The following is a 24,565-nucleotide window of genomic DNA, read 5'->3' on the forward strand; positions in this document are numbered from 1 at the left end:
CAACAAACCAGCAGGAGCCAACTTAGAATGTGCCAAAGTTCATAGAACAGTTGCTTCAGGCTGAAGTTTGTTGACCCTTAATCACTCGGGGTCATCAGTGGTTCTGCTGCAGGGCCCTGCAGAACGTGAGTCCGGTCAGATCTCCTGCTGCTGCTGTCCAGGCTACCAGTAGGGCAGAGACAAAGCTGGGATACATGAATTCTAGGACAGCATTTCATGGGTATCTGCCCAACAACATACTCCTTTGGACTACCATCCTTGTATATCTCCTGTGTTTTCTAATTCTAAACTTCCTTAATCTCTTACAAACAGTATAGGTGGAGTTAATCACAGCATATGCAAACAATCCCTTCCAGTTTTGTTTTCAATACTATGTTCTGTCATTGATTTATATTAGTGCAAACACATAGACAGTTCAAGTTTTAAATCATTTTTTTGTTAAGTCACAGAGATAACATTGTTGAGAAATGCCCTTTTCCTGTTAAGTCTCCTTTGACTATTACTATTACCTTTAGTGACTGCATTGCAATAAGTACATAGGACTGCTGTAAAGTGATAGTGTGAAAGATTTTAGGGAAATAAATAACATTTCAGACCCTAACCTTGCAACAAATTCAGCATGCAAGCATGCACTGACAAAAACATATTTCAGTCTCATGATGTATACATATTAGTAGCTGTTAAGGAATATTAACCAATTTAACAATTATGCCATTCATAATATAATAAAATCTTTAATGCACATTTTTATAGACTGTATCATACATTTGGTCAGGACACAAATTTTTAGAAAACTAATATTTGACAATAGTAAGACTTTAGAAAATATCTCATTCCTATAAGGTTGAGGCATTTGGGTCCATCCAACACATAAAATACATTAAAATGTTTTGAAAATTCTTCCACCATCTCCAAAAGCTCTAGAATTGTCAATATTTCTTATGTTCCTTTTATGTATGAAAGAGCAAAAGAGAGAGGAGACATAAGGGCATACTGGCCTCTGGAGAAGCTGTGGGCCACAGAGGCTGCGTGTTTAAGAATCTTCAGAACTGCATGATCAGAAAGTGAGGAAAAGGAAAGGATAACGACAGTTCATGTTCCACGTCAAATGAAAAGATAGAAACTCTCATGAGACAAAACCAACCATGAAGAAAATAATCTGGTCATTACTATGACTTTTAGCAATATTAAAAAAAAAAAGTGTACTTGCCCTTGTAATAAATCTGTAAGCACTATTGTAATTTTCAAAACCAAAATATTTTAGGTTAAAAATATACTAGATTCTGTATATGTTTAGAGTTATGAGATCTTAGATGCATCAGAAAAATATTCACAGGGTAACTAACAATTGCAGGTAAAGATGAGATATGAGAGAAAAAATCCTTCATGCTTGTCCTCATAAGTACCCTCTCCACATACATCAGCAAAGTTATTTCATTGACTGTTCCAAGTGCTTTCTGTAAGGCATTGTTTTGCTGGGATATCTGAAAAGTGTTGGTATCAGGCAAGATCCTAGTGCTCCCAGGATATTTGAAATATTATTTATATCACACAAATGATCGTTTTCCTTGTACTCCCACATTAGGATTCTTTCTTTATACTAGTTGCATTCCTTCTGATGTATGGGTAATTCTTTTGTCCTGTTTGTACAGAACCTTGCACATTGAAGTTGTGGTCCAAGTCTGTGGCTTTTGAGTGTTTCAGTAATAGAAATAACGTCTACACTTAAAAATAAGTTTGTGAAGTGCAAGCATGTCTGATCTTGGTAAGAATGAAAGCAAAAATACTAGCAGGCTACCAATAGCACAATTATTCTTTTTTTTTTTTCGACATTGCTGCAAGTATGCTGTTTAATTTACAATTCTACTTCAATAGTTTTCAGTCAAATGACCAAAGTAAAATAGACAAAAGAGACAGACAAAAGACAGCTACAGAAAAAAAAAAAATACAGAATTATTAGTAAAATGTTTTTTAAAACGTTTTCTCCTCATTTTCTCTTCAAATAGCAATGGGTTAGGGACAGCATTTGAAACAGGAAGGAATGATAATAAGTCTATGGGGAAATAATAGTTCAGAGAATTCAAGACCCGCCTGGACATGTTCCTATACGACCTGATCTAGGTGAACCTGCTTCTTCAGGGGGTTGGACTAGATGATCTGTAAAGGTCCCTTCCAACTCCTACCATTCTATGATTCTATGTCATCCGGGCAAGAAGGCATGATGGGCAAAAGAAGTAGATCAGTGGGGTCAAAATCTCTGTCAAAGTAAAGATCATAAACAGAGAATGAAAGAATAGCAATGAAGGAGCAGATTTGGTCTTGATGAGTAAAATATGAAGATGATAAGTGATAAATTCCATTTGAAACTTGTGGATGTTGACTATCTCCACAAACTAAGCTGAAAACTATTTCAGACACTAAGTATAATGAGTAATTTGTATTTTTAAGTATGTAAATTGAATAGTAAAAATATCATTCTAGGCATATGCTCAGTATATAACTTTGACAGGAAAACGTAAATGAAGAATTAAGCAGGAAGTTTAAATACAAGATTTTTTATTTTTACAAATTGGACTGAGACATTAAAAAAAAAAAAGTACATATTTTTGTCTTGTTTTATTTTTCTTTTTAAAGATCCTAGCTACTAAAGAGTGGCTTTTTATCATTAATTTGTGTGAATAAGTTATCCTTTCATTTTCAAAAACCACACATCATTGTCATCTACTAGCTGACAATTTTTAAGGTCAACTGAAAAAAAAAGCATATTTTTATATCCCCTGGTGTCTTCTTGTCTGACAGTATTATTAACCAATGATACCCAAAAAACCACTACCAATACCACCTTCCAAAATGAGAAATGGACTCAGTTCTTCCAACTTGTAAATCACAATCCCGTGTGAGTCCATGTGGACTATTGAACCTATTCCATACACTGCATGGGAAATTCTTTCTCAATTCCTGCTGAGTTCTGTATGGTCATCTGAAGTTCTCACAGGAGCCATGCAACATTACATCTCTTCTTATTGTTTTCACTGATGTTCTAGTAGTTCAGCTCCTCAAACTAGTAATTATACTGTTACTGTTTTTGTCTTATGGTCTGTGGATATGCATGTACAGGATTCCCACTCTTGCAGGTCAACTATACAGTTCAGCAGTGACAGCACTGATATTTCTGTTTCCAGTGTTGTGTCAAACAGATCTGCTCTGTGACTGTCAGTTCCTGGATACTCTGGAATTGACTCTCATTCAGCTGAGCAAGTATTGTCTCAAATAGTGCTGTTGTACTTCTATTAAAAGGCAATATGTGAGGAAAATTACACCAATACCTCCTGTGACTCTTCTTGGCTCAATCAGCCATTCATGAAAAGTGTACGAATTGTACTGTGTTAATGACCTGTGTTCTTTCTCTATAGGATTAATTCATTCAAATGAGAGACACAAGTATCATTTTTCGTTTTAGAATCCATATTCTACTGCCTTTATTATTTTGGACTAAAGTAATTTTAGAAGATTTTGGTGATGTCATTTACAAGTCATCCGTAAATTGCTCATCAGAAAGTCTGTATAAAATATATGAAAAAATTCCATGTAAAAAAATCTTAAATTAGTGTGAGAAAATTATTTGCAAGCATTACCATACTGAGTCAAATAGCAAATAAATTAGTTATCACAAGCTGCATTGTGTTAGAAAGCATTTTAAACAGAAGTTCAAGGTTCTTTTTTACATGGCTCTTCTGACTAAACACTGCAAGATAAACAAAAAGTCTTATTCCCATTTAATCTCCTCTTTTTACCTGGGAGAAGTGGAAGATTTTTCCTGACTCCTTTCTGTAGCTGGCAGCAGGTTATTGGACTTTGTCTTATCATTGGATTTATGAGTTAGGTGACAGTAGGCTTCCTGAGCATAAGGCAAATCAACAGTTCACCTTCTTTCCCCATGAGTTATAGTGGCACAGGCATGACGTGACCCTTATTTGAAGGGACACATTCAGTTGCTTCCCACATACCAACTCTCTCAAACTTTACTTCCATAGAAGTTTATAAAACTGACCAGGCAAGCAAAGTGTCTCATGAGGGTGTGATAGAATTGACAAAAGCAGCATCAATTGCCTTAGCATTGGAAGGCAGAAAGGATAAGGAAAAACATAGTCTCTAGTCATCTAGGGCCCAATTCAGTGCTTGCCAAAGTTGAGGAAGGCTTCCCATTGATTTCTCTTAAGTTTAATTAGCAAAATTCCTCTGGTAGAGATGTAACCCTGTTCAGGGTTTTACATGGGATCATGCTCGGTGATTATCCTGGAAAAGTTCATTTATTCACAGGCAATTCAAATTAAATAAATACTCACACATGGAATTAGGGTTCATTTTGTCACTTCAGAAGAAGTGAATACTTTTGTAGCATGTCGTATCTTCTGTTCCTGGTAAGCACTTAGGAATCAGCCCAAATGATAATGAATGCTTTGATAACTCTATGTAGGAATGTGGAAAAGATATCCAATAGAGTATGGCTTTTAAGTCTTTCCAGCAAAGGTGTAAGAATATTCATTTGCTACAGAATGCAATTAAAGTTCGACCTTGCAATAATATTTACTTTCATAGCAAAAGAGAACTTAATTTTTTTATGGATTACTAGAAAAGGTTACAGATTGGAATCACTTTTACAATAAACTAAGTTAATTCCTAGGTAATAAAGTTGGATCCGTCCTTCTTGCTTGTCTCTGGAAAGGTAGAACATGGTTTCAGAGATATCTCTTGTTCCAGTAGTTCCCAAGCACAATTGTTTCTTTCCCAGATTATGGGAAGATCAAGATTTGTCCTGTACTAATGTGCCTGCAGCTTTTTTGCTTTAATTTTTCAGCAAAATAAGAAGAAAAATAAAACCTCAAGTTGATTTCATTGCCTGTAGGCATAGGACAGAATGATTAGTTCTGTCTAGTTAGCAGTTTTCAGAGGACACAGGACCAGCTATACTTTTCTCTGAAGCATTCATCGCAAATAGAGACTGGATACACAGCAGAGAGAATCTGTGATGTTATGGAGACTCTCTCCTGTTTAGCACATATTCTCAGTACTAAACCTTCAAGAGGACTTTTCCAGACACAACTGGTAGAAATGTTTGGAGTTTTCTTTTTCTGTTCAGCATAATATATTAACCAAATTCTGTCTTTTTTTTTTTTTTTGCTATCTGGATTATTTAATTTAGTAAATTAATTTACTGATGAAAAATTATGACCTATAACCTGAGTCTCCCCTGAATATTTTAGTCTCCTGAAGATTACTTGTTTGAACAAAATGATAGATAATTGCCTTTAAGATACAGAAATCAGACTAGCTACTCTGCTCTACCTTGTTTCATGCAATTTCTGTGATATTGGATCCAGGCTTGTAAAAGCTGAGAAAAGATAACTACATTATTGAAATTCTTTAACTCTTAGAATTCTTGAGCAAGTTAAACAACTTGAAAAGAAGTAGGAATAACAGTGACCGATAATTTTCAGTACTTTGTAATGAGTGATGGTCTTAACAGAATTTAACTGCTATCAGAACATTTAGATTTTCAACAGCAACCAGAAATCCATGTATCTTCATATGATAGAACAGGGTTCTGGAAGATAGCCTCTATCTGCAAGTGCATTTTGTAGTAATGAAGTACTGAAGCAGTCTCTTTCAACCTATGGTCCTTAGCCCCATTTTCATAATAACTTATTTGTGGAATTTTCAGCATAGGAGGAAAAAAAAAGTCAGGAAACTTGCTGCATATTTATTCATATGCCAGGTTTGTTTCTATGTAATCACAAATAAGTTTTGTTTTTCTCTAGAACTGGATAAATGGATAGTGCCAATATTTCAGCATTATTCTGGGTTATTGTGAGTAACTAAGAAATATTCAGGTTTCATAAGAAATGGTATATGACATTTTGTGTAGTGTTTCTGGTTTGGATTATTTAGCCCTAGTCAGATGTAGCTTTGAAGCTATGTGCACTTGTAAAGACTGTCACATTCTCACAAGTGTAGTTTGAGTTTGCTCAGACGACTTGGAAACCCATGAAAATTTATTTTTATTACTTGTAGCAGCTCCTGCTGCCATTATTTGTTTTCTTGATGCTTGTGGAAAGCGCTCCAAGACAATCTGTCATATTTCTGCAACCTCAGTAAGGATATGTTTTAAGCCAACGTCTTTTTCTTATTGAATTTCAGGTTCAAATTTATACCTTTCTTCGATATCTTCACAAGAAATTCTTACACTTTGTAGTTCTAAAAACCAAGCTCCATACACACAGTAGGAGTTATTTCGGCTTCCACAAGTGCCCTGTATGTCAGTATCTCAGTCCTTTGTGATTTTGTGGACTCCTTGAAATACCACTGACTCTAGTTTTCACAGAATCTGATCTTTTCCTCAGACTGGATGCAGAGCTGCTCTTCTGTGTTCATCAATGATTGCCATTATGTCCTCAATGACTTTATCCTGCATCTAAAAGATGCATCCCTATGGCATTAGGAACTCAGAACAAATGAGTTCTGTCCTCATTCTAAAAACTCTAAGAGATAAGCTATTTTGAATTAGGTCATTTAGCTGTTTCAGTGGTTTGGCTGTTTTGAACTATGTCAGTCCAGCCAATTTTCAATCCACCTCACTGTCTACTCTTCCAGCTCATACATTCTCAGCATCTAAATGAAACTACTTTGGGAAACAGTGTATAAAGTCTTACTAATTTAAGGTATATTATATTCACTGCTCTCTTCTTGTCCAAATAGTCAGTAACTACATCTCAGAAGCCAAATCAGGTTGATCAAAGATGATTTGTTCTTAGCAAATTGACATTGATTGCTCCTAATTGCCTTCCCATCATTCATTTTTGGAAAAGGATTCCAAGGTGTACTCAATGATCTTTCCCTCAACTCGAGTGGGCTAACAAGCTTAGAGATCATTGTTTCTTTGCCTTTTTTAAAGATGACTGTATGTCTTTCTCCAGCTGTTAGGGACACCCCATATTTGCCATGTTTTTCACTGATATTAATGACCCTGATGTGATTAATAATGACATCAGACATCTCCTTCAGTATGTTTGGGTAAACTCTGTTTAGCCTCACAGGCTAGAATATATCCAGCTTCTCTAAATAGTTCCTAGCCTGTTGGGTCCTCACTTCTGGTTGTTCTGTTTCTAAATCATGCTAAACCCAGATGTTAGGGAGTAAGATTTGTCTATGAAAAGTGAGTCATAATGGTCTAGATTTGGATAAGACTAAAAGTATTAAATAACAGAGAAACGAGCATAAAAAAAAAGGTAGATTGAGATTTTTTTATCTAATTTATCTATAGGTTGACTTATTTCTTTCTCTCACTCTCTTTGGTACTAACGATGTGAGAGTTTTTTCTTTCAGCAGTTGCAAAGTGATGAGTACCCTCCACTGCTGTTACCATGTTTATCCTTAAAGTCAAACATAGACAAATATAAAATAGATCTTTCATTCTATACCTCTGTCTTGAGACATCTGACAAGTTTTTGCATCTTGCCTCATACTCAGACTATTACTTCCTCGTTTTGTTTAGCTTGCAAACATTTAGTTTGCAAAGTTTAAAGTACATGGGTGGTCAAGGGATACTGCATTCTTCTTTCCAATGAAAAACAGACATTGGTAGAAGGATTGGTACAGTGTTGTTTTGTTTGTTGGTTGGGTGTTTTATTTTCACTAAGCCATATTTCTGTTTACTTTGCTGCCAAGACACAGGCAAGAAACTGGTTTTTTTGGAAAAAAATTTAAAAAAAAAAATTAAATTTACACACATAACTAGAGACTAATGTGTGTGGATTTAAAATTTTGTCCCTCTTAACTAAAACATGGAATGATTCAAACTCTCCTCAGGGGACAGGTATTGGTATGAAAATCAAGAGTGAACTGGGACTCTTGTTTACTGTTTCCTGATGGAAGGTTTGGAAAGTTTAGAAACCATGAACTGCATTTTTGTAATATGCCACACAAAGTCTGGGAAAATTGGAACAATTCCGAAAGAAACTGTATTATTGGAGCATGGTCCTGGGGAAATGCAGAAAATGCCCAGCATAAAATTGGAACCACTAACTACTCTCAGAATCTGCAGTGCATCTGTCTGCAAGTCTGAGATTTTCATGGGAATACTATGGGAACACAGACATTGGTGAGACACTTCTTTGCTTATTGCCTGTAGAAACAAAAAATAAAATTCACAACAAAGTAAATTAAAAAATGATCCTGAAAGAAGACCAATTTCCGAACATATGGAAAAGGAAGGGGCTTAAAAGGACTGTCATAGTAAATGACTTTTAATAGTAGATTTTACTGTCTTTTACACGTGGTCATATAGACATACAGAACTGTGTCTATAACAAAGAACTGGACACAGCTTAGACAGGAAGATTATGAGTCAAGCAGCATCAATTTGAGCCTTTACTTACTGGAGTAACTGGCAAAGTTCCTACTGACTTGAGCGGAATTGTCCTCTGTATTACTAACAATTTCTTTTTTATATTAACTAGAAATAGATCATCTATAGAAAATGATAATATTTGTAATTTATGTTACAGAAATTAATTGCAAAATTTAATATCTCCAGCTTTCAAGAGTACCATAAAAGGAGTTTATAAAATAAAGGTTTTTCAGACAAAGGGTATCTTTCATCAGCTATGGTTAACCATTTTTTTAATTGAAAATTATCATACTTGTTAAGATTAAAAAATATAGTGTCATTTTTCTGATGTGAGGAGCTGTGTCTAATTTGACACCAGTTCTAACAAGCAAAATCTTAGAATCAAATGGACTAAACTTCTTACTGGACATTTTGATATTAGAGTGCAAGTTACAGAAATACATAGTATGCTAGATGACTTACACACCAAAAAAACCTCTTAATTATAAGGGGGGGGGGAAGTGTTTATATGTTCAAAAGTTAAGATTAATTGATTTGTTATGTGTTAATCTTGTAATATACTGTTATACATATTGTGTAGAAAACTCTATCACAGAACAATCACAATACTTTACAAAATTTTTTCTAGATGCTTGAAAGCCCTGAAACATCCCATTTAATAGTATTATTTACAATTTAAAGATGAGGAAAATTAGATGTTTGTAATATTTGTAACTGGTACAAAGATTGTCCAAGTAGTTCTTGTTCTAACACAAGACCATAACTGTCCCCAGTGGTTTTACTCTAAAGTAATAACTAGTCTGTCATCTTAACCATGCAGTAAATTCATCTTTTGACTTGCACCATATATGGCTGAGCTTCAAGGTGGTGAATTGAGCAAAGAATCCCCTGCAGGCAATTGCAAAACAGCCGTTCTTCCTCCCAAGCTTTTAAAATATGTGAGCAGAATGAGCAAAACTTCACAGATGTGTGAGTACCACTATTGGTTTCTGGATTTTTGTGACATGTATGATCCTAGCTTGACAGATAGTATTTGGGAATAAAATGGGATTACTGCACAGAGATGCAAGATGTGTAGCATATGTGTTGTCTGTGCCAGCATCTGACCATATTGGTATGTACTATGAAATGTTAGCTCAGGCATTGCCAGGTTAAACAGGGTATTGCAAGGACCTAAAGAAATATAGTGGGAATCGATCACATCACAGACTTGGAGTAGTGCTCTTACTGGTAGTACTTCCAGATGAGGAAACTATATGGCAGATGAAATAAGTGTTTCTCTGGTTTACTAACTGTACCAGAGAAAACAAGTTTTTGATATATGAGCAGAGGAAATTCGATAGTCAGTTTGACTAGAGCTTAGCAATGGTTGTAGTTGGGGTTTTCTTCTCCAACAAAAAAAGTGACTTTGATTACAAAACATTTTAGCACAAAACAGCTTTATAGATAAATATTTTGTTTTCCAAAGAGATTTTTCAAGCCCTTGGGGTATTTTTTAGAACTTTCATTGTTGTATTTGGATTTAAAAAAACTTTGCATCATTTCCTTAGGTCCCTTTAGGAGTCAAATCTCCTGTTTCTTTTCCCTGCAATAAAGGAACTTTTCAATTTTTATTTGTTACATGTTTTTATTTCTTATTCTGTATTTTGAAAAAAAGGGTGGTGTTTTCATATAAGCAATATCTTTCCACCTTATTTAAAAATCAGTTATCTTGAAAGAGATAGAAGTTCTTGAATGAAGTAAAAGGCAAGTTTTCTTACTTTTTCAGTCAAAATATGTCTTATTGGTTTTCTGCCACCATCTGTCACCCATAACCTTCAAAAGTGCTTAAAGGTTATCACATTATGTATGCAGATAGCACTCAAAACAACTCATTTCATTTCATCTCTCTTTCTCTTGGATGATCTAGAGAAATACTCCTAAGGTCACACAATAAAACACTCCACTGACTATCCTAAACCTATCACTGTTTTTGTCTAGCACACTAACCACCTCCTCTCTCAATTATCTCATGATTAGCATCACTGTTATGTAAATCTTCAGCTTCCTGAGCAATTAACTACTTTATTCTGTAGAAAGTAAATATTTCATCATCATAGAAGAGACATAGCTTTTGTAGTAACTCTTTTTTTCTTCTTTTTTTTGATGCCTGGAATAAATTTCAAGAGCCTCCTTGAGGATCTGCTTTTGATCCTTTCCCATCTGGTTCAACAAATATATTATCAGTGATTGAATTAACATGAAACTCTGAGTATAAAGGTTTGTGCCAAAATATACATACCATAAAAATAGCTTCTTTGTGGTTTGCTTTTTTATTTACTTAGAGAGAACTCTAAATAGTTGTAGCAGCCTGGTGCTGTTAACAATAGTAAGAGTCTCCAGCTGGGGTTACCTGCAGAGATTCAATAGAGCAAACTCACACAGGATCGGTGCATTAGTGTCAATAGTCACTCACTCGCAGTAGGTGTCAATAAGTTGCTGCAACACTCTACCCCTCATTTTCTGTTTCAGAACATAAAGCTGAACATAGTCATTCATGTATCATATTCAAGAAAATCAAATATGATTTTACTGCCTTCAATCTCAGTGAGATCTGAATCCAGAAAACTAACCTTAGTGGAATTTAAACTGTGGATAGCAATCAACCATTAGATTTGGGCTTCACAGAAAGATCATTAGAAACAGATTTCTCATTTGCATATCTGATAATTTGTATTGCTAACCTTTCCTTAGCTCATGAACATGCAACTTCTGCATTACAGTAGACTCTAGCACTTGCAGCAATAAGATAAGCTTCTTGATTTTCATGTTTGCAACCTTCAAAGTTAGTAAGAGTGACTTAGTTTTTTTGGAATGAAGGGCAAAGAGCTTTTTTCTTTGAGGCACCTAGAGGACAAAAATGGTATGCTTTTGTTGGTTTGAGTTTCTCCTTCTACTCTGCAAGAAGGTGGTCAAAGGTATTGGTAACTCAGAGTCACTGTGTAACAAAGTTTGCTTTCTGCCACCACATGTTTGAAATAATTTTTTATTTACATGGAATTATTATAAATTTGTCAGTTTTATATATAAGGACATGAGAAAAACTAAAATCATCTATGATTCCCATCAGCCCCATATTCCCCAGATTTAAGGACCTCAAGGCAAAATTACATTTGTAGTCATTATATGATGTTGAAACAAATGGGAAACATAAGACTTTAATTATCTTTTACTGCTGCCTTGTAGAGCTGGGTGCCCTTTAGTTTCCATGTAGTTCAGCTTTGCCAGTGTTTCAGGGTTTATTGATGTGTTTTGTTATTGTAAAAGGTTTTATAAGATAAACGTTAGCTAAACAAATGACTTCTGAGCTTGGGAAAAAGTTCTCTCTGTAAAAGAATCCTAATAGAACCTCTGGTGACTGATGAAAAGCATGAGTATTCTTGGGACTGCTTCCATTCTAGGGGCAGTGTGACACATCTCATCTTTGGTGTTAACATTCAAGTTACGTTTTCTTTAGGGAAGAGATATGTATGTCTGGTGGAACTGGAAGTAGTACAGGTTTTGTTATTACCAAAAGTTATATAAATGTTCAGTTAACAGTAAGCCACATTTTAACTGACCCCTCTTTCAAGTACTATATGTCAACCCCACTAATTAAAGAGCAATTCAAGTGGAAACAAGTTCCTTATCTTGTGAACTCCTGGGAAGTATCAAAAGTAAGTCTATTTTACACATTTATTTTTGTTCTACATTAACATCTTATAAGCAAATAAACTAACAATTGCTAATTTTTTAAAAAATCATATCTCAGGATATTTAGCAAATTGCAGATGCTGCTCTGAAAACTTCAGCATCTCTAAAGAGAAAGTACTTAACTCAATATTGTAGGCAAATTCTACTTCATGGTCCAGACAAGCTGCAGACATGCTGTTGTCTTATCTGTCATATAAACCAGCTGCATGTGGTCCTGACAGATTTCAGAGCATCGGAGCTTACCCTGATCTATGGAAAGTTGTAATAACACCAAACAGAGCACAAAACTACTTTGTTTTGCACTTCCAATCCAGCATAAGTCACACTCTGCTAGCTGAATGACGAAGGCAAAGGAAGTGACCAGACCACCCCAAGTGCAGGCTCTTGGCAAGTGCCTTGTGGAAGGACAACTGCCAACCATCCAGCACTAACTAGAAGAGGTCCCTGTGCATGACCTCAGAGGCTTAAAGAGGCCCAAGCAAACAGAAATATCTATCCAGAAAACAAAGTAGTTGGAGAAAGGCATACAACTGACTGGAAGAGAACATAGGCAGGCAAGCATACAGCTTTGTACTTCCACTAGAACTACATTCATAGTGTTTTCATTAACTTAGCCAGAAATCTCTGAATGTGTCATAGATTTTTTTTTTTTTTAAATCTAGTTAGTTTATGCATCTTTATTGTTGGGCAGATATTAATTGCCTTCTGCTCTACTTCTAGTAATAGCAATCTTTAGTGAAATGAAACACCACAGAGAAGAAAGACCTTACTAAATTCCTTTTCTAAAGCTGATCTGTCCTGAAAGTTGATCAGTTTGATTTTAGTTTTTCCTTATCCAGATGGGAAAAAGGAAAAAAAAGAAAAAAGTAAAAATTGTAGAGAAGTGAAAACTTGTTTTAAAAACCTACAAGTTCAATAAAATAATGTTTTCTAAATAATTCTGGATTATATAATTAATCATTCTTGAGTTTTCTCCTATGTTATTGCTATGATTACAGTTCAATGCTAATACCAAAAGATTACACTAAATTAATATTTCCAAAGGATTTTTTGATATATTTACTCTCTTAATCTGAATCATTAACAAAAAAAGCTTTTCTGCTCCTAATGTGCTACAAAGCTTCCTGATTTTTAGAACAGGAACATGAATTTGGTGTTGCAGTAAACCATTTCAGTGAAAACCACAATTCCTACTTAAACTGGTTTGTATAAAAGTATCTGTTAAGGTGAGAATTTAGACCATGATTTTTACTTGCAGGAATGAAAGGTGATTACCATAAAAATACTTCCAAAAATAAAGTAGGGGTTTTATAATAGCTTGAGCTCATCAATTGTAAATCACCTGTTCGTTATTGTTATGTAGGCTGGATTTTCCCTTTCTAGTCAAATCCCAGTATGCTGATTTTTGTTCTGGAGTTTCTCTTTCACCCTGGACAGTAGAAGATATCATCTACACAGGCAAAATTGTAGGGTAATGCTTGCAAATCAAAACCTGCCAGATCGTTAGCAAGGAAATTTCCCAGCATGCCTATTCAAATGCACACTTGAAAAAAAAAAGACTGAATAGCTGACAGCCTTCTATGATGGAAGGGCTTTGTAGAATATCCATCAAAATTGGATGGCAGTATTGAAAATGTGATTCATGTAATGCCAATTGCAGTTTACCTTCTGTGATTAAAAAAAAAACCATGCAGGCCTATATTTCTGTGGGGGCTAAAAACAGTGTATTTAATGCCTTAAAAATGAAGATGCTATATCATATTTAGAAAATCGAAATTTAGACTCACTCCAAGTGGTTTATACTACAAAAATAAATATAGGTCACTAGATCCTTATTTCAGAAATTTTATGTTACATGCACTTCTACAGTAACTTGCTAGTTTATACAAATATTTGTCACCAAGTGTAGCCCTTTGCAGAGAAGTCAGTTGTGGTAGAGCTGTTCACAATGGAAATAAAAAGATGGCTAGTTTAATTTTATTCATAATGACTTTATCTGCAGGTCTAAAATCAGTATTAAAAAAAATAGCCTTGCACTACAGTTTAGGGAGAGCCAAGCTGTGTTCAGGTCAGACTGGGTGTGCCTCAGCTTTTTAGAATGGTAGTCTTGCAGCTCAGTGTATCCTCACCAATGCTCCCAAATGCACTCTTCTTTGCAGATAATGCCTCCTCCTTTTCCCACGAAGGCAGTGCACACATCTACTGACTTCCGATCTCTAAAGCCATAGTGTTAATATATTTGCCTGCTCAGAGACGAACTATCTTAGTTATAACAGAAGGAGCCTTGCAGAATTGAGTAGGACCCTTTCTTGCTTCTTTTCAAATTGAAGAATTGTATGTGCCCAAAATGAATAGTTGCTTTGTGAAATTGTGGGCTTTTTTTATATGCTTACTTGTCTTTCCTGTTAAAATATCCTTAAAAGTTACAAAAATCAAAAAACAAACAAAAAACCCCCAAAGAACCTACTAATTTGTGCAAAAAATTTATTTAAAGTTTTTATTTACTAGAATTTTCCACCATTTTCTTTCTTGATGGAAGACAGCTTTTTCACCTAACTTCTAATGAAATTCTAAGGAAGTGGTGGTTTGACCTAGCATTACTGGTAGTCATTTCTATGTGAGCAAGGCAGCTGTAACTTTAAAGAAAAGCATGCAATATAGTGTTTCACATTCACGCACTTTACAGTCATACTTGCAGACATATTTACAGGGAATCAGTTACAATACAGTAATGATGCATGCAAAAAAATTTCAGTGTGCCATTTCAAGTAAGATATTCATAAGTTAAAAATTACATCCTCTAATTTAAAATAAAATCTAAAGTATACTTCAGAAATGGTCTGATAGGGATTTATTTTCCTTTTTTTTTCTTTTATCTTTTCTTGCTTGGCACTGCTAAAAGCACATACTATTTAAGATATAGAGAGGAGCCTGGTTTTGGAGGCATTTTTCTTCAAATCTGTGAAAGAGGTGTAAAAAGGGCATCTGCCAGCTTTCTTTTAAACCACATGTGACCCAATCATTTGGAAAATGTTAGTCCAGTTCTTTAGCTCTGTGAAGACAGTGAGAAATAATGTGAAGTTACAGTGAACCCATCTGGCCAAGCAGGAAAATCCTGTTTAATTGCTCCTTTGCCAGAAATGTTAAATCACTTCCTGGGAATGCAATTCATTTAGAACATATGGAACTCATTGGAAGAAGGTCTCCAATGAATTCAAGGCTGTGCTGGAGATGAGAGCATTTCTCATAAGTAACAATCATGTTTTCCCACTGGGCAGAGTGTAAGCAGTATGTGTATCTGTATTAAAGAAAAACTAAATCAATAATTGGACTGTCTGAGATCATGTTGAACATTTGCTCAGGTTTTACTTCATTATAAATTTTCAAGAAATGCTATGTTCATGTAGGATTTTTTTTACTCAGCTTTTAAGCAGCAATAGAATATTCTGAGAAAATGTTTATCTTGTTTTACAACTTGATTCAGCAGAATTATACTCTTTAGAGAGCAGACATGTTTGCAAGTATTGTCCAAAATGTGTTTTGTGGAAAAGGAAGGTAGGGGTTTTTTGGGGGGTATTGTTTGGGTTGAGTTGTTTTCTTTTAATTAGGGAATTTACATTTACTGTATACTTTAACAAAATATGAAGATTTTCAGTGTTTCTCTCATGATGCATTCTCCTTAAATTATAAAGAGTTAATGAGTAAGATTTGCTTATTTGTATACATTATTTCAAGGAAAACATGTTTCATAACAGTGACACCACATCAAGTCGTCCTGGTTACTCTTGGAAAACACATACTTTGTGATGCTATCATTTTTTTTTTTTCTGAATGCTCTAGTATTTTTTTTTTCCCCATGCACCTGACTTGATTTTAAAATTCTTACTTTTGGTAATTTGCATAATCCTCATTGGTGTCTATAGCATCAGTCTTAATTAATTGCTGCAAGATTCCTGTAGGAAGTACTGTTTTCTGTAAATCTCCCTCTACCTTTAAATTTTCTGGAATTTGTAGTGCTACTTCATCCTACTTAACAGAAGTACTAATCTTGTGATTTATACATCTGGCCTGAGGCATTATGGTTCCATGTATTTCCAACCACAGCATTTTACCTGGGCTAAACAACTGACAATTCTTAGGAGTAATATGTAACAAATTTACTAAAATCTATTTTGGGTTGTAAATCAACATATTTTAGTGATTATCAACTAGAAATACTACATATTTCCAGGAAATGTCTTGATATGACAAATGGCAACAATTAACAATGTTTTAAAACCTGATATACCGAATAGAAAAAAAACCTGCATGCTGGTATGAATGATAATGGGAGCTGATTTAGAAGTGTTCAAATCTGCCATAAAGACACCAGAGAAATTATCTTCCATACCTGTATCTGTCATATCCCCAGTGAGTTCTGTAGCAGCTTCCCCTCAGTTCACTGAATCACAGCTGTTCAACTTGTCCTTGCATTTTAGTCCTTTCAAAGTCTGTCCCTATCTGTTTTCCATGACACAATTTATGATTTCAATGCTGACAATGTTTGTTGCCATATCTCCAGTCAATTCAGTGTTGTCTTCTAAACTTTTCTTAAATGATGTCATCATACACACCCTCTTTTGCTTTTTTTTTTTTGTTTTGCAAACAAAACTCAGCACTAAAATGTGATAACCTGTCCCTGTCTTTCCTTTTGTCTCGACCCTTCCATTCAATTTACACTAATGTTCCTTTGTTCTTTTTCTTCTTCGAATTGCTTTTCTTTTCCTGTTTGTTTGTTTGTTTCTCACCTTGCCTTTACAAAGTTTTCTCATTAAAAAATTCTTTCTTGGATAAACGATAATAGTGCATCTAGAATTTTCTTTTTTAATTATATTTCTAAGCCAGTGTAGCCACTTAGGTCTGTGAAAGAGTAGAAAATTATATACTGGTTTTCAAAATTTCTATTTCAATTTTCTAAAATTCTTTTTAAAAAAATCTATACATGCTACACTTTTTCTTTCTTTACAATCAATAATTCATTCTGTAATTTTATTTGGTATGTTAACCTTAGTTTATGGAAATTAATGCCTTTGTTGCATTACTGAAGCAAAATGGTGCTTCTTTTGAACAAATAAATGTTTGTAAAGAGCTGGGGAAATGCTTTTTGAGCAAGAGACTGCTGTTTTGAATATTAGTCTGATGACACAACGCTTTCGAATGGCAAACTCAAGCAACAGCTATTTAACTAGTCAGAGTACAGGTAAAACAGAAAGAATCACAAGAGTCCTTATGATTACTACCAATCTGTAAACTATTCATCAATATATATTGTCTAAGATGTTCTATTTGAAATTTTGTACAAAATATCATCCAGGAAATGCTATAATATACAGCAGGAAGAAAAGAAACCCTGAAATGAAATTTTCAAATGAAATTTTTTTGTCCATCACTTCCCTCTTTCTTTTCCTGTGAAATCTGTAGCAAGAAAACATGCTGAACAGAGGCTAGACTGACATGAGTGAAAGAGATACCTTAATTCACATGACAGTTCTGGATATATTGCATACTGACTCTGATTTCTCATCCAGCTTTTTTTGCCTTTGTCATATCTGCACATTCTTCAATTCTGTTTATATGGGTGCCACATAAATTCCATTTTACTATTCTTTCAATCTCTAACCTACTTATTTTCAGAAAAATGCACTCAGAAAGTTGTGCATTAGTCTGAAAGAAAAGTGTAATATGAAAGTTATTTACATCCTTTGCAAAAAAAACCCTAATTTTCCAAACCTAAAACCAGTTATGGCCAGTATGAAAGTACTTCTATTACTCATATCTAAAACGTTATATAAAAAATAACAAAAATGCTATGTCACAGAACAACATACCTTGGAGTCTGAGTCCTAACTATATGGATTCAACAGTAGAACTCTACTTGGGCTCTGCAGAGGAGAGATTTGGCATTTTAGTCTCATCTTCAGCCACATAAATTTATCTTCACTCCTTCAGAATTATTTAGTAATTTCCCAGTGGAATTTTGCAGGCGTGTATCCTCAGATGATTATTTCAAAATGTCATCATTGGAATATCATAGTCCTCGTTTGTTTTTTTTAAATACATTATTTAGTTTCACAATAGAGTGTAAGACACTCAAATGGAACCTGTATGTTTCTCTCCACAGTGTCTAACACAGAGCATTTCTTTCCTAACATTCTGGACTCTTAAAATGCACCTTAAGATTTTATAATACTTCCCTAGTATTCTTAGTTTTTAAATCGTGGCATCTTTTTTGGTTTTCCTCACAGGCTATGCCAGTTATTTCAGAGAAGGAGAAGGCTGGTGAGTAAATATTTACTTCTTTTCTCATTTCCTTGTATTTGTTTTGTGGAATAGAGTGTTACTTAATTAAGTGATAAAAGACAGGCTTCAACTGTGGGGTTTCAGGATTACAGACCTGTCCGTATAAAGGTTATTCGTTGTTTCTCGAGTAGGGTATTTTCCCATTCTGAAAAGCAGTCCAGCTTCCTGTGTGATACGAATAAAGCTGTTTGAAAGTATTCTACAACGTATTTGTTTGAATTGCAGCTGTCCCTAACATATCAGTCTTCCTCTAGATATTAACTTGTTGCTTAGTGTTACAGTCTATTTTATTTGCTGTCTCAATTAACAAACATGGATGCCTATGGGTTTCTTCAAATCAGTGGAATTTGATGACTAAGTGTCAACTTTACGGACTGCTTCAAGTATGGCAGGAAATCTCGGTTATCTGGAAAATGTCACTGATCATTGACCACTGTCACTGAAAGATTTCAATTTTTATTTTTGCTAAGTACTTCCAGAATGTTGAAAGGTTGGTTTTCTATACTTTTCTCTTTAACATGGTCTCTGAAAACTATACATACTATGGTGTTGGTATTTGAAACTTATTAGTGATTGTCTGCTAGACACTGTCAAATGGGTGTATTGTTGTGATATCACTAGAGAACACTCTTAACATTAGAGATCTCTCGAATTTTTGTTGGTTTCTTTGTAATTTGTTTTAATTGATAGTTTCTTACTGAACTTCAAATACAGCTTGAAAAATACTTCAAAATATACAAATGCCTTATACTTATTTGTGTCTCATTTTTGTTGGTGACATTTTCTCGAGTTATCTTGGTTCAGATTATTTCTTTGGTTTTGCTTATTAAGAGAGAGGAACAGGTTAAAAAAAAGTTTTTAAGAGAAAAGGCACAGTGCTAATCACTACTGTAAAAGCTATGAAACTGTCTGGTCAGGATGTTGCTATTTTAGCTGCTAAAGTTAATAAATAATTCCCAAGCTATGACTCATTTTTAATAAGCATTTCCTTTTTAGATTTCACAGGTGGTATTATTTGGTATTTCTTTTTCTGAGGCAGTTTAAGTTTGACCACATCTTTTAAATTACGTCCAAACATGCAAACTGATTATAACTGGCCCTACGCTTTGCAGTTAATTTCAAATACTTTGTCAGGCAGCCATGTAACATTGTAGGGTTTTGTAGTCATTTTGTAGTCTTCAGGGAATAGAGGTGTATTGACCCTAGTTTTATACTAGGGGAAGAGTTGCAACAAGTGTTTGCCATAGATAAGGGGTTATAAAATCAGAAAGCAAACTCCAAGTTCTATGCTTGCTATTTCAATGTCAAAAGATGATTATTGAATCAGACCTATTGATTGAAGTCACTTGGTTCTAGAGGTGGTTGGTGCTATTTTTTTAAAATGTGATTGAATCTTGATTCAGACATTCAAGTCTCACATTTTGCAATTTAACTAGCTGGGATTTGAAGATTGCTGATAAATGGCAAATAAATGATGATAAATGCTAATATTGTCAGATAAATGACATTGCACAAGCCTCATGAATTACAAAACTATAAGTACCATGTAAGAACCTTCAAAGAAGAATCTAGCACATCTGCACATCTGTTGTAAGAGGACAAAAAAAATACTATTTTTTCTATTTATTTGGAAATACCAACAACCTCTCTCTTTCTAGTTTCTATTATTATAAGAAGACCAAAACATACAAAATACTATAGACCAAAATGTAGTTATTGTGTATTTTACTACTGACAGTGCTACTAACACAGTCAGTAACAAGATTGGATACTGTTGTACTGAAACTGGATTTAAAATGCACTCAAAATGTCTAGTCAGTCACCTTTTCTCATTTTAAGAATCTGAAATAATAATAATTTCTTGTAGCTCCCTCTTTTTTACTTAATGCTATTTGGTTTCGTCTGAGACTGGAATGAGAATTACAAGAAAATAGAAAGGTTGTTATTTCAATGTTTTTGGTTCAAAAATTCTATTTACATAAATAAAAACACGTTTTTACAAGACTTTCTATTCCTTAGACTCCAGATACTTCGATACTTACAAATGCTTCTCCTATAAGCAGACAAACATTTAGATTCTAAATGACCATACTGCTTAAGTTCATACATTACTGATTATAGCAGTTCTTAATCCCGACATATTTTCTCAATTTTGTATATTTTCCAACACACAGTAAGTTTTGACTACATCAAATACATCCTTTCAGATGGAGTTCTTAAAAAAAAAAGAAATACACACTATTTTTAGATTCAGAGCAATGCCAAGCAGAACTGAGCACGTTGCTACTTTTGTCAATAACCCAAGTTGCATAATCAGTTAATTTTTTTAAATTTTTTTTTTGCTGGTAAATGCAGTAAAACCTGCGATTGCAGAGTCCCTCTGGCAAAAATCTATATATGAGCAGCATATTGAGCAGATTCGTCATGCCTAACTGTGTACACTAATGCTTCAAGTTGTGCAAATTAGGGCCTTGCAAATAATGTACTATGACAAAAACTATTTCTGTGAAACGGATTTTAAGAAGTCTCAATGTTTTTGACATTTCTGGCAATGGTGAAAAAATCAAATGTTTCAAAGGAACTTCTTTAAGACAGAAGTTAAAGGTAAGTAACAGGCATGGTCAGGGAAATCGATGGCTAAAGCCAATATTACTCAAGTCTGTGACTATTGACACCTAAATCAGGAAAGCAGGTCAGCAACTGTTTTTTCAGATGCATCTGTCTTTCCCTTGAGTAATTTATGTATTTGCATGCCTTTATTTACCTTAGTGACTGTTGTGATTTGTATTCTCAAATTCTGTCCACAAACTATGAAGAAATTTGAGAGATGAAGGGTTCATCTCACCTGTAAATAATGAAGGTGGCTTGTCAGAGTTAATAGTGTTGGCTTCATTTATGTTCTAGAAACAATCAGCCTACAAACCTTTGGTTCACCTGACTGTATGTCAGCATTTGGTTGACTGATGTGTGTCACACACAAGACTTCACAAATGGTATTGATTAGCTCTTCAGTAACTGTAGAGTCAAGGTGGCTCCTAACACCAATATTCAGTACAATAAATCTACTGTGGGGTTCCTAATTCACAGGTATATAACTTCAATTTCTGGATCACTGTTCCCAAAATAATGACGAAATGACTATAATTCAATATTAGAAGTTTTGCCTAAATCTCTTTGAGGACTTACTTTATGATTTCCCAATTTATCCTCAAATATTTGTAGGGAGCAGTGAGCTTCATGACTTATAAACATTGCTACTACAGAGTCAGCAGGAGAAGTAGAGTGAATATTCACATCTGGTCAGGGACCAGTGTGGCTCATTTCTCTTAAGGTGATGAAACTATGTGCTATCACATAAACAGGGCAGAAGGTTTAGTCTACCCCTAAATAAATATTAAACAAATATTAATACCATTGGTCCATAATGTTCAGCATAATAAATAAATCTTTCCTGTGCATAAAACAGCTGTCTTGTGATATTTTGATTGAACATACAATTAGAAGAGCTACTACTCTAAAAATAAAATAAGGATGTTTTAAGTCATTGGGTACTACTTCTTAGTTATTAAGTGCAAACTTGGATGAAGTAAAAAGCACAAAACTCATGACAATATTAAAAAGGCAAGTAGCTCTACTCATCTGTACCAGTAAAAGTTCCCTAGCAGAATAGCAAGCAAACATGCTTTTAAGAGCTTTCATGATTCTATTAAAATATTTCCTCCTCCTTTAAAGATATATTATGGAAAAAGTGCACAACCTCTTTGGGTACTCCCAGTATTTTCTCTACCTAGTAAGATAGAGAGGTCTACTTCATCAGTCTTTGACATGGAGTAGAACAGATTTGATAATCTATTTCTCATCTATGTTTTGGTGATCAGAAATCAATGAAGAGGATAAAGTGCTAAATACAGTTAAACACAGGAGTCTCATTAGATTTCTGGCCAATATAAAGTGTTTGAAAGCTCCACAGTGTTAGTATTACAATATGGGCCTAGTAGTGAAGAAATCTCATTTTTTCCTACATCTCTTGGGGACCTTAACAGCAGGATATTTCCTCTTACAGACTCTGATTGTTGGTGTCAGGCAGTGGACACTTGGTGCTCAGCCTCATGGTGCAATGAGCTACAGAACAGGAGGTGATGGAGTGATGACAAGGAGGAGAGTCGGGGTTGTCTGTGAGAACTCGCATCAGGAGCATCTCAAAAATCCATTAGCAACAAGTTCATTCTCATTAAGGCACACAAAAGACCAACTGATTGGCAGACTAGGTAGAGCTCTATTACTTTCATTTAACTTAACTGCAGCTCTAATAAAACACGAAACAGAGAAAATCTCCACTAGATTTTACAAACGTGTTCTAGATTGAGAGAAATCAATTCTTTCTATGAGCGGTATTCACTGGATGTTCCATTTTCATAAAGTCTTTAAAGACTCATCTGTCCATAATTCATTTTGAATCCAGAACAAACATCAAGAAATTTAATCAGATTGGCTATAAGATATCAGTTTTCACATAAACTATAGAGAAATACAACTTAACTGGCACAGTTACTAGTTTTCTGGCTGCTTTACAATATCTCTAGCCATTATTTTAGAATAAATTGGACAAAGTGAATCATCAGTTGTACCTTTTTGTAAGTATTGCATTTGGGTTTAGTAGAATAATCTTAGTGGTTTTGTGAGCTTTTAGTATGAAGTACCAGTCCCTAGCTAGGTAGTGGTTTTTTTTTTTTTCTTCACTGTTAATGTTGCAACAGTTGTAAAATTTGTTTCAGCTGAATAATAAATAAAACAAATAAATAAAATGAACTAAATAAAAACGTCAGGTGAGCGCTTGCACTGCAATCTGTCGTATTAAAAAAGTTATAGAAACTCTGCCAGAATATGCATGGATGTCTGCCAAACTCTATTAGATGCTAATAGATATATTTTTATTCCACTGTCATTTATTTCATTACTAGAAAAAGGTTTGTGATGTCAAGAGATGCTGAAAGCTGACATTTCATGCTAAGATTCTTGATTATGTTTAGTTTTTAGGCTTTCTATATTTTTTCTAAATAAGGTAAAATGGCTGATGTCATGATTTTTGGTATTTACTTTTTAGTGGCTTATTAACTACACACTACTGTAGTTGTTCTTCTGAATAAATTACTTAATTTTTAAAAGTAACTTCATATTCACCGCGGATATAAACACATAAACTTTAAAATGCACATAGCACTGTGCAAAGCCAGAGTTTCATCAATCTTAAGGTGCCATGGCCATTTTTTTCAAGTTTTGGAGGAATAAATCCTTGGACTGCAGGTTTCCTCTGAAAGTCCACTTAAAACCATGCAGTAAAAGCAGGATAGCCCCTAAAATTCCTCATAATTGTTTGTCATATATTACTTTCTTGAGTCTTAACAAGTGAAGAGTAGGGACAGGTAGTGTGAATGTGCTCTGAGGAAGAGCCAGCAGTTAAGATAACTATACCATTAAAGAAGGAAACAAACTTTGAGGTCTCATACCTCAAAGAGAAAACAAGTGTTTTCTGGAAAGCTAAAACAAACTTAATTAAATCATTGCATAACAATAATAAAGTACATCTGAAGTATCTGAGAACTAATAGAACCTCTCATGCATCACATTCTTTAGAATATTTAGATAGTTTCTGTTTTCTTATTCCATGTGCATTAGTATGAGCCATCAGTATGACCTGCTTTTACACTTCTTTGGAAGAGCTTTTTAAAACAAAATATATTGTTTTTTCTTCAAAGACATTTATTTGTGTTCATTTCTGTAACATAGTCTCATCAATTTTGATCTTTGAAATATTTAGAGAGAAAAGCCTAGTTGAATTACTTTAAGCCGATATCAAGAATAGGCCATTATTTTCACACTGTACCGGTCCTTATCATGCATTTTAGTGCTTTTGTAGCCATGATATTTATCTACATTCTTTCGTGATTGTGTTAATGTCAGTTTATGTCTGTTATCTCTTGTCATCCTATGATGCACAGTGTGAAGAGACGAACTCAATCTTCTTGTTGCCTGCCATGAGGTCCTAGGGAGCTGTCGATAGGACCCCAAAAGCTGTATTTTCCAACT

At 34.4% G+C, this 24,565-nt stretch overlaps 1 protein-coding gene across 2 annotated transcripts in view; it reads left to right on the top strand.

The window, feature by feature from the left end:
• The window catches only part of DLC1 (DLC1 Rho GTPase activating protein), a 218,006-nt gene that overhangs the window by 76,134 nt on the left and 117,307 nt on the right, over positions 1-24,565 (top strand). For both annotated transcript variants that reach the window (XM_061994355.1, XM_061994356.1), the window contains one exon: positions 18,424-18,457. In XM_061994355.1, the coding sequence (XP_061850339.1) occupies positions 18,424-18,457 (34 nt within the window). The remainder of the gene's footprint in view (positions 1-18,423; positions 18,458-24,565) is intronic.

Source organism: Colius striatus, chromosome 3 (assembly GCF_028858725.1).
Source record: "Colius striatus isolate bColStr4 chromosome 3, bColStr4.1.hap1, whole genome shotgun sequence".
Lineage (NCBI taxonomy): Eukaryota > Metazoa > Chordata > Aves > Coliiformes > Coliidae > Colius > Colius striatus.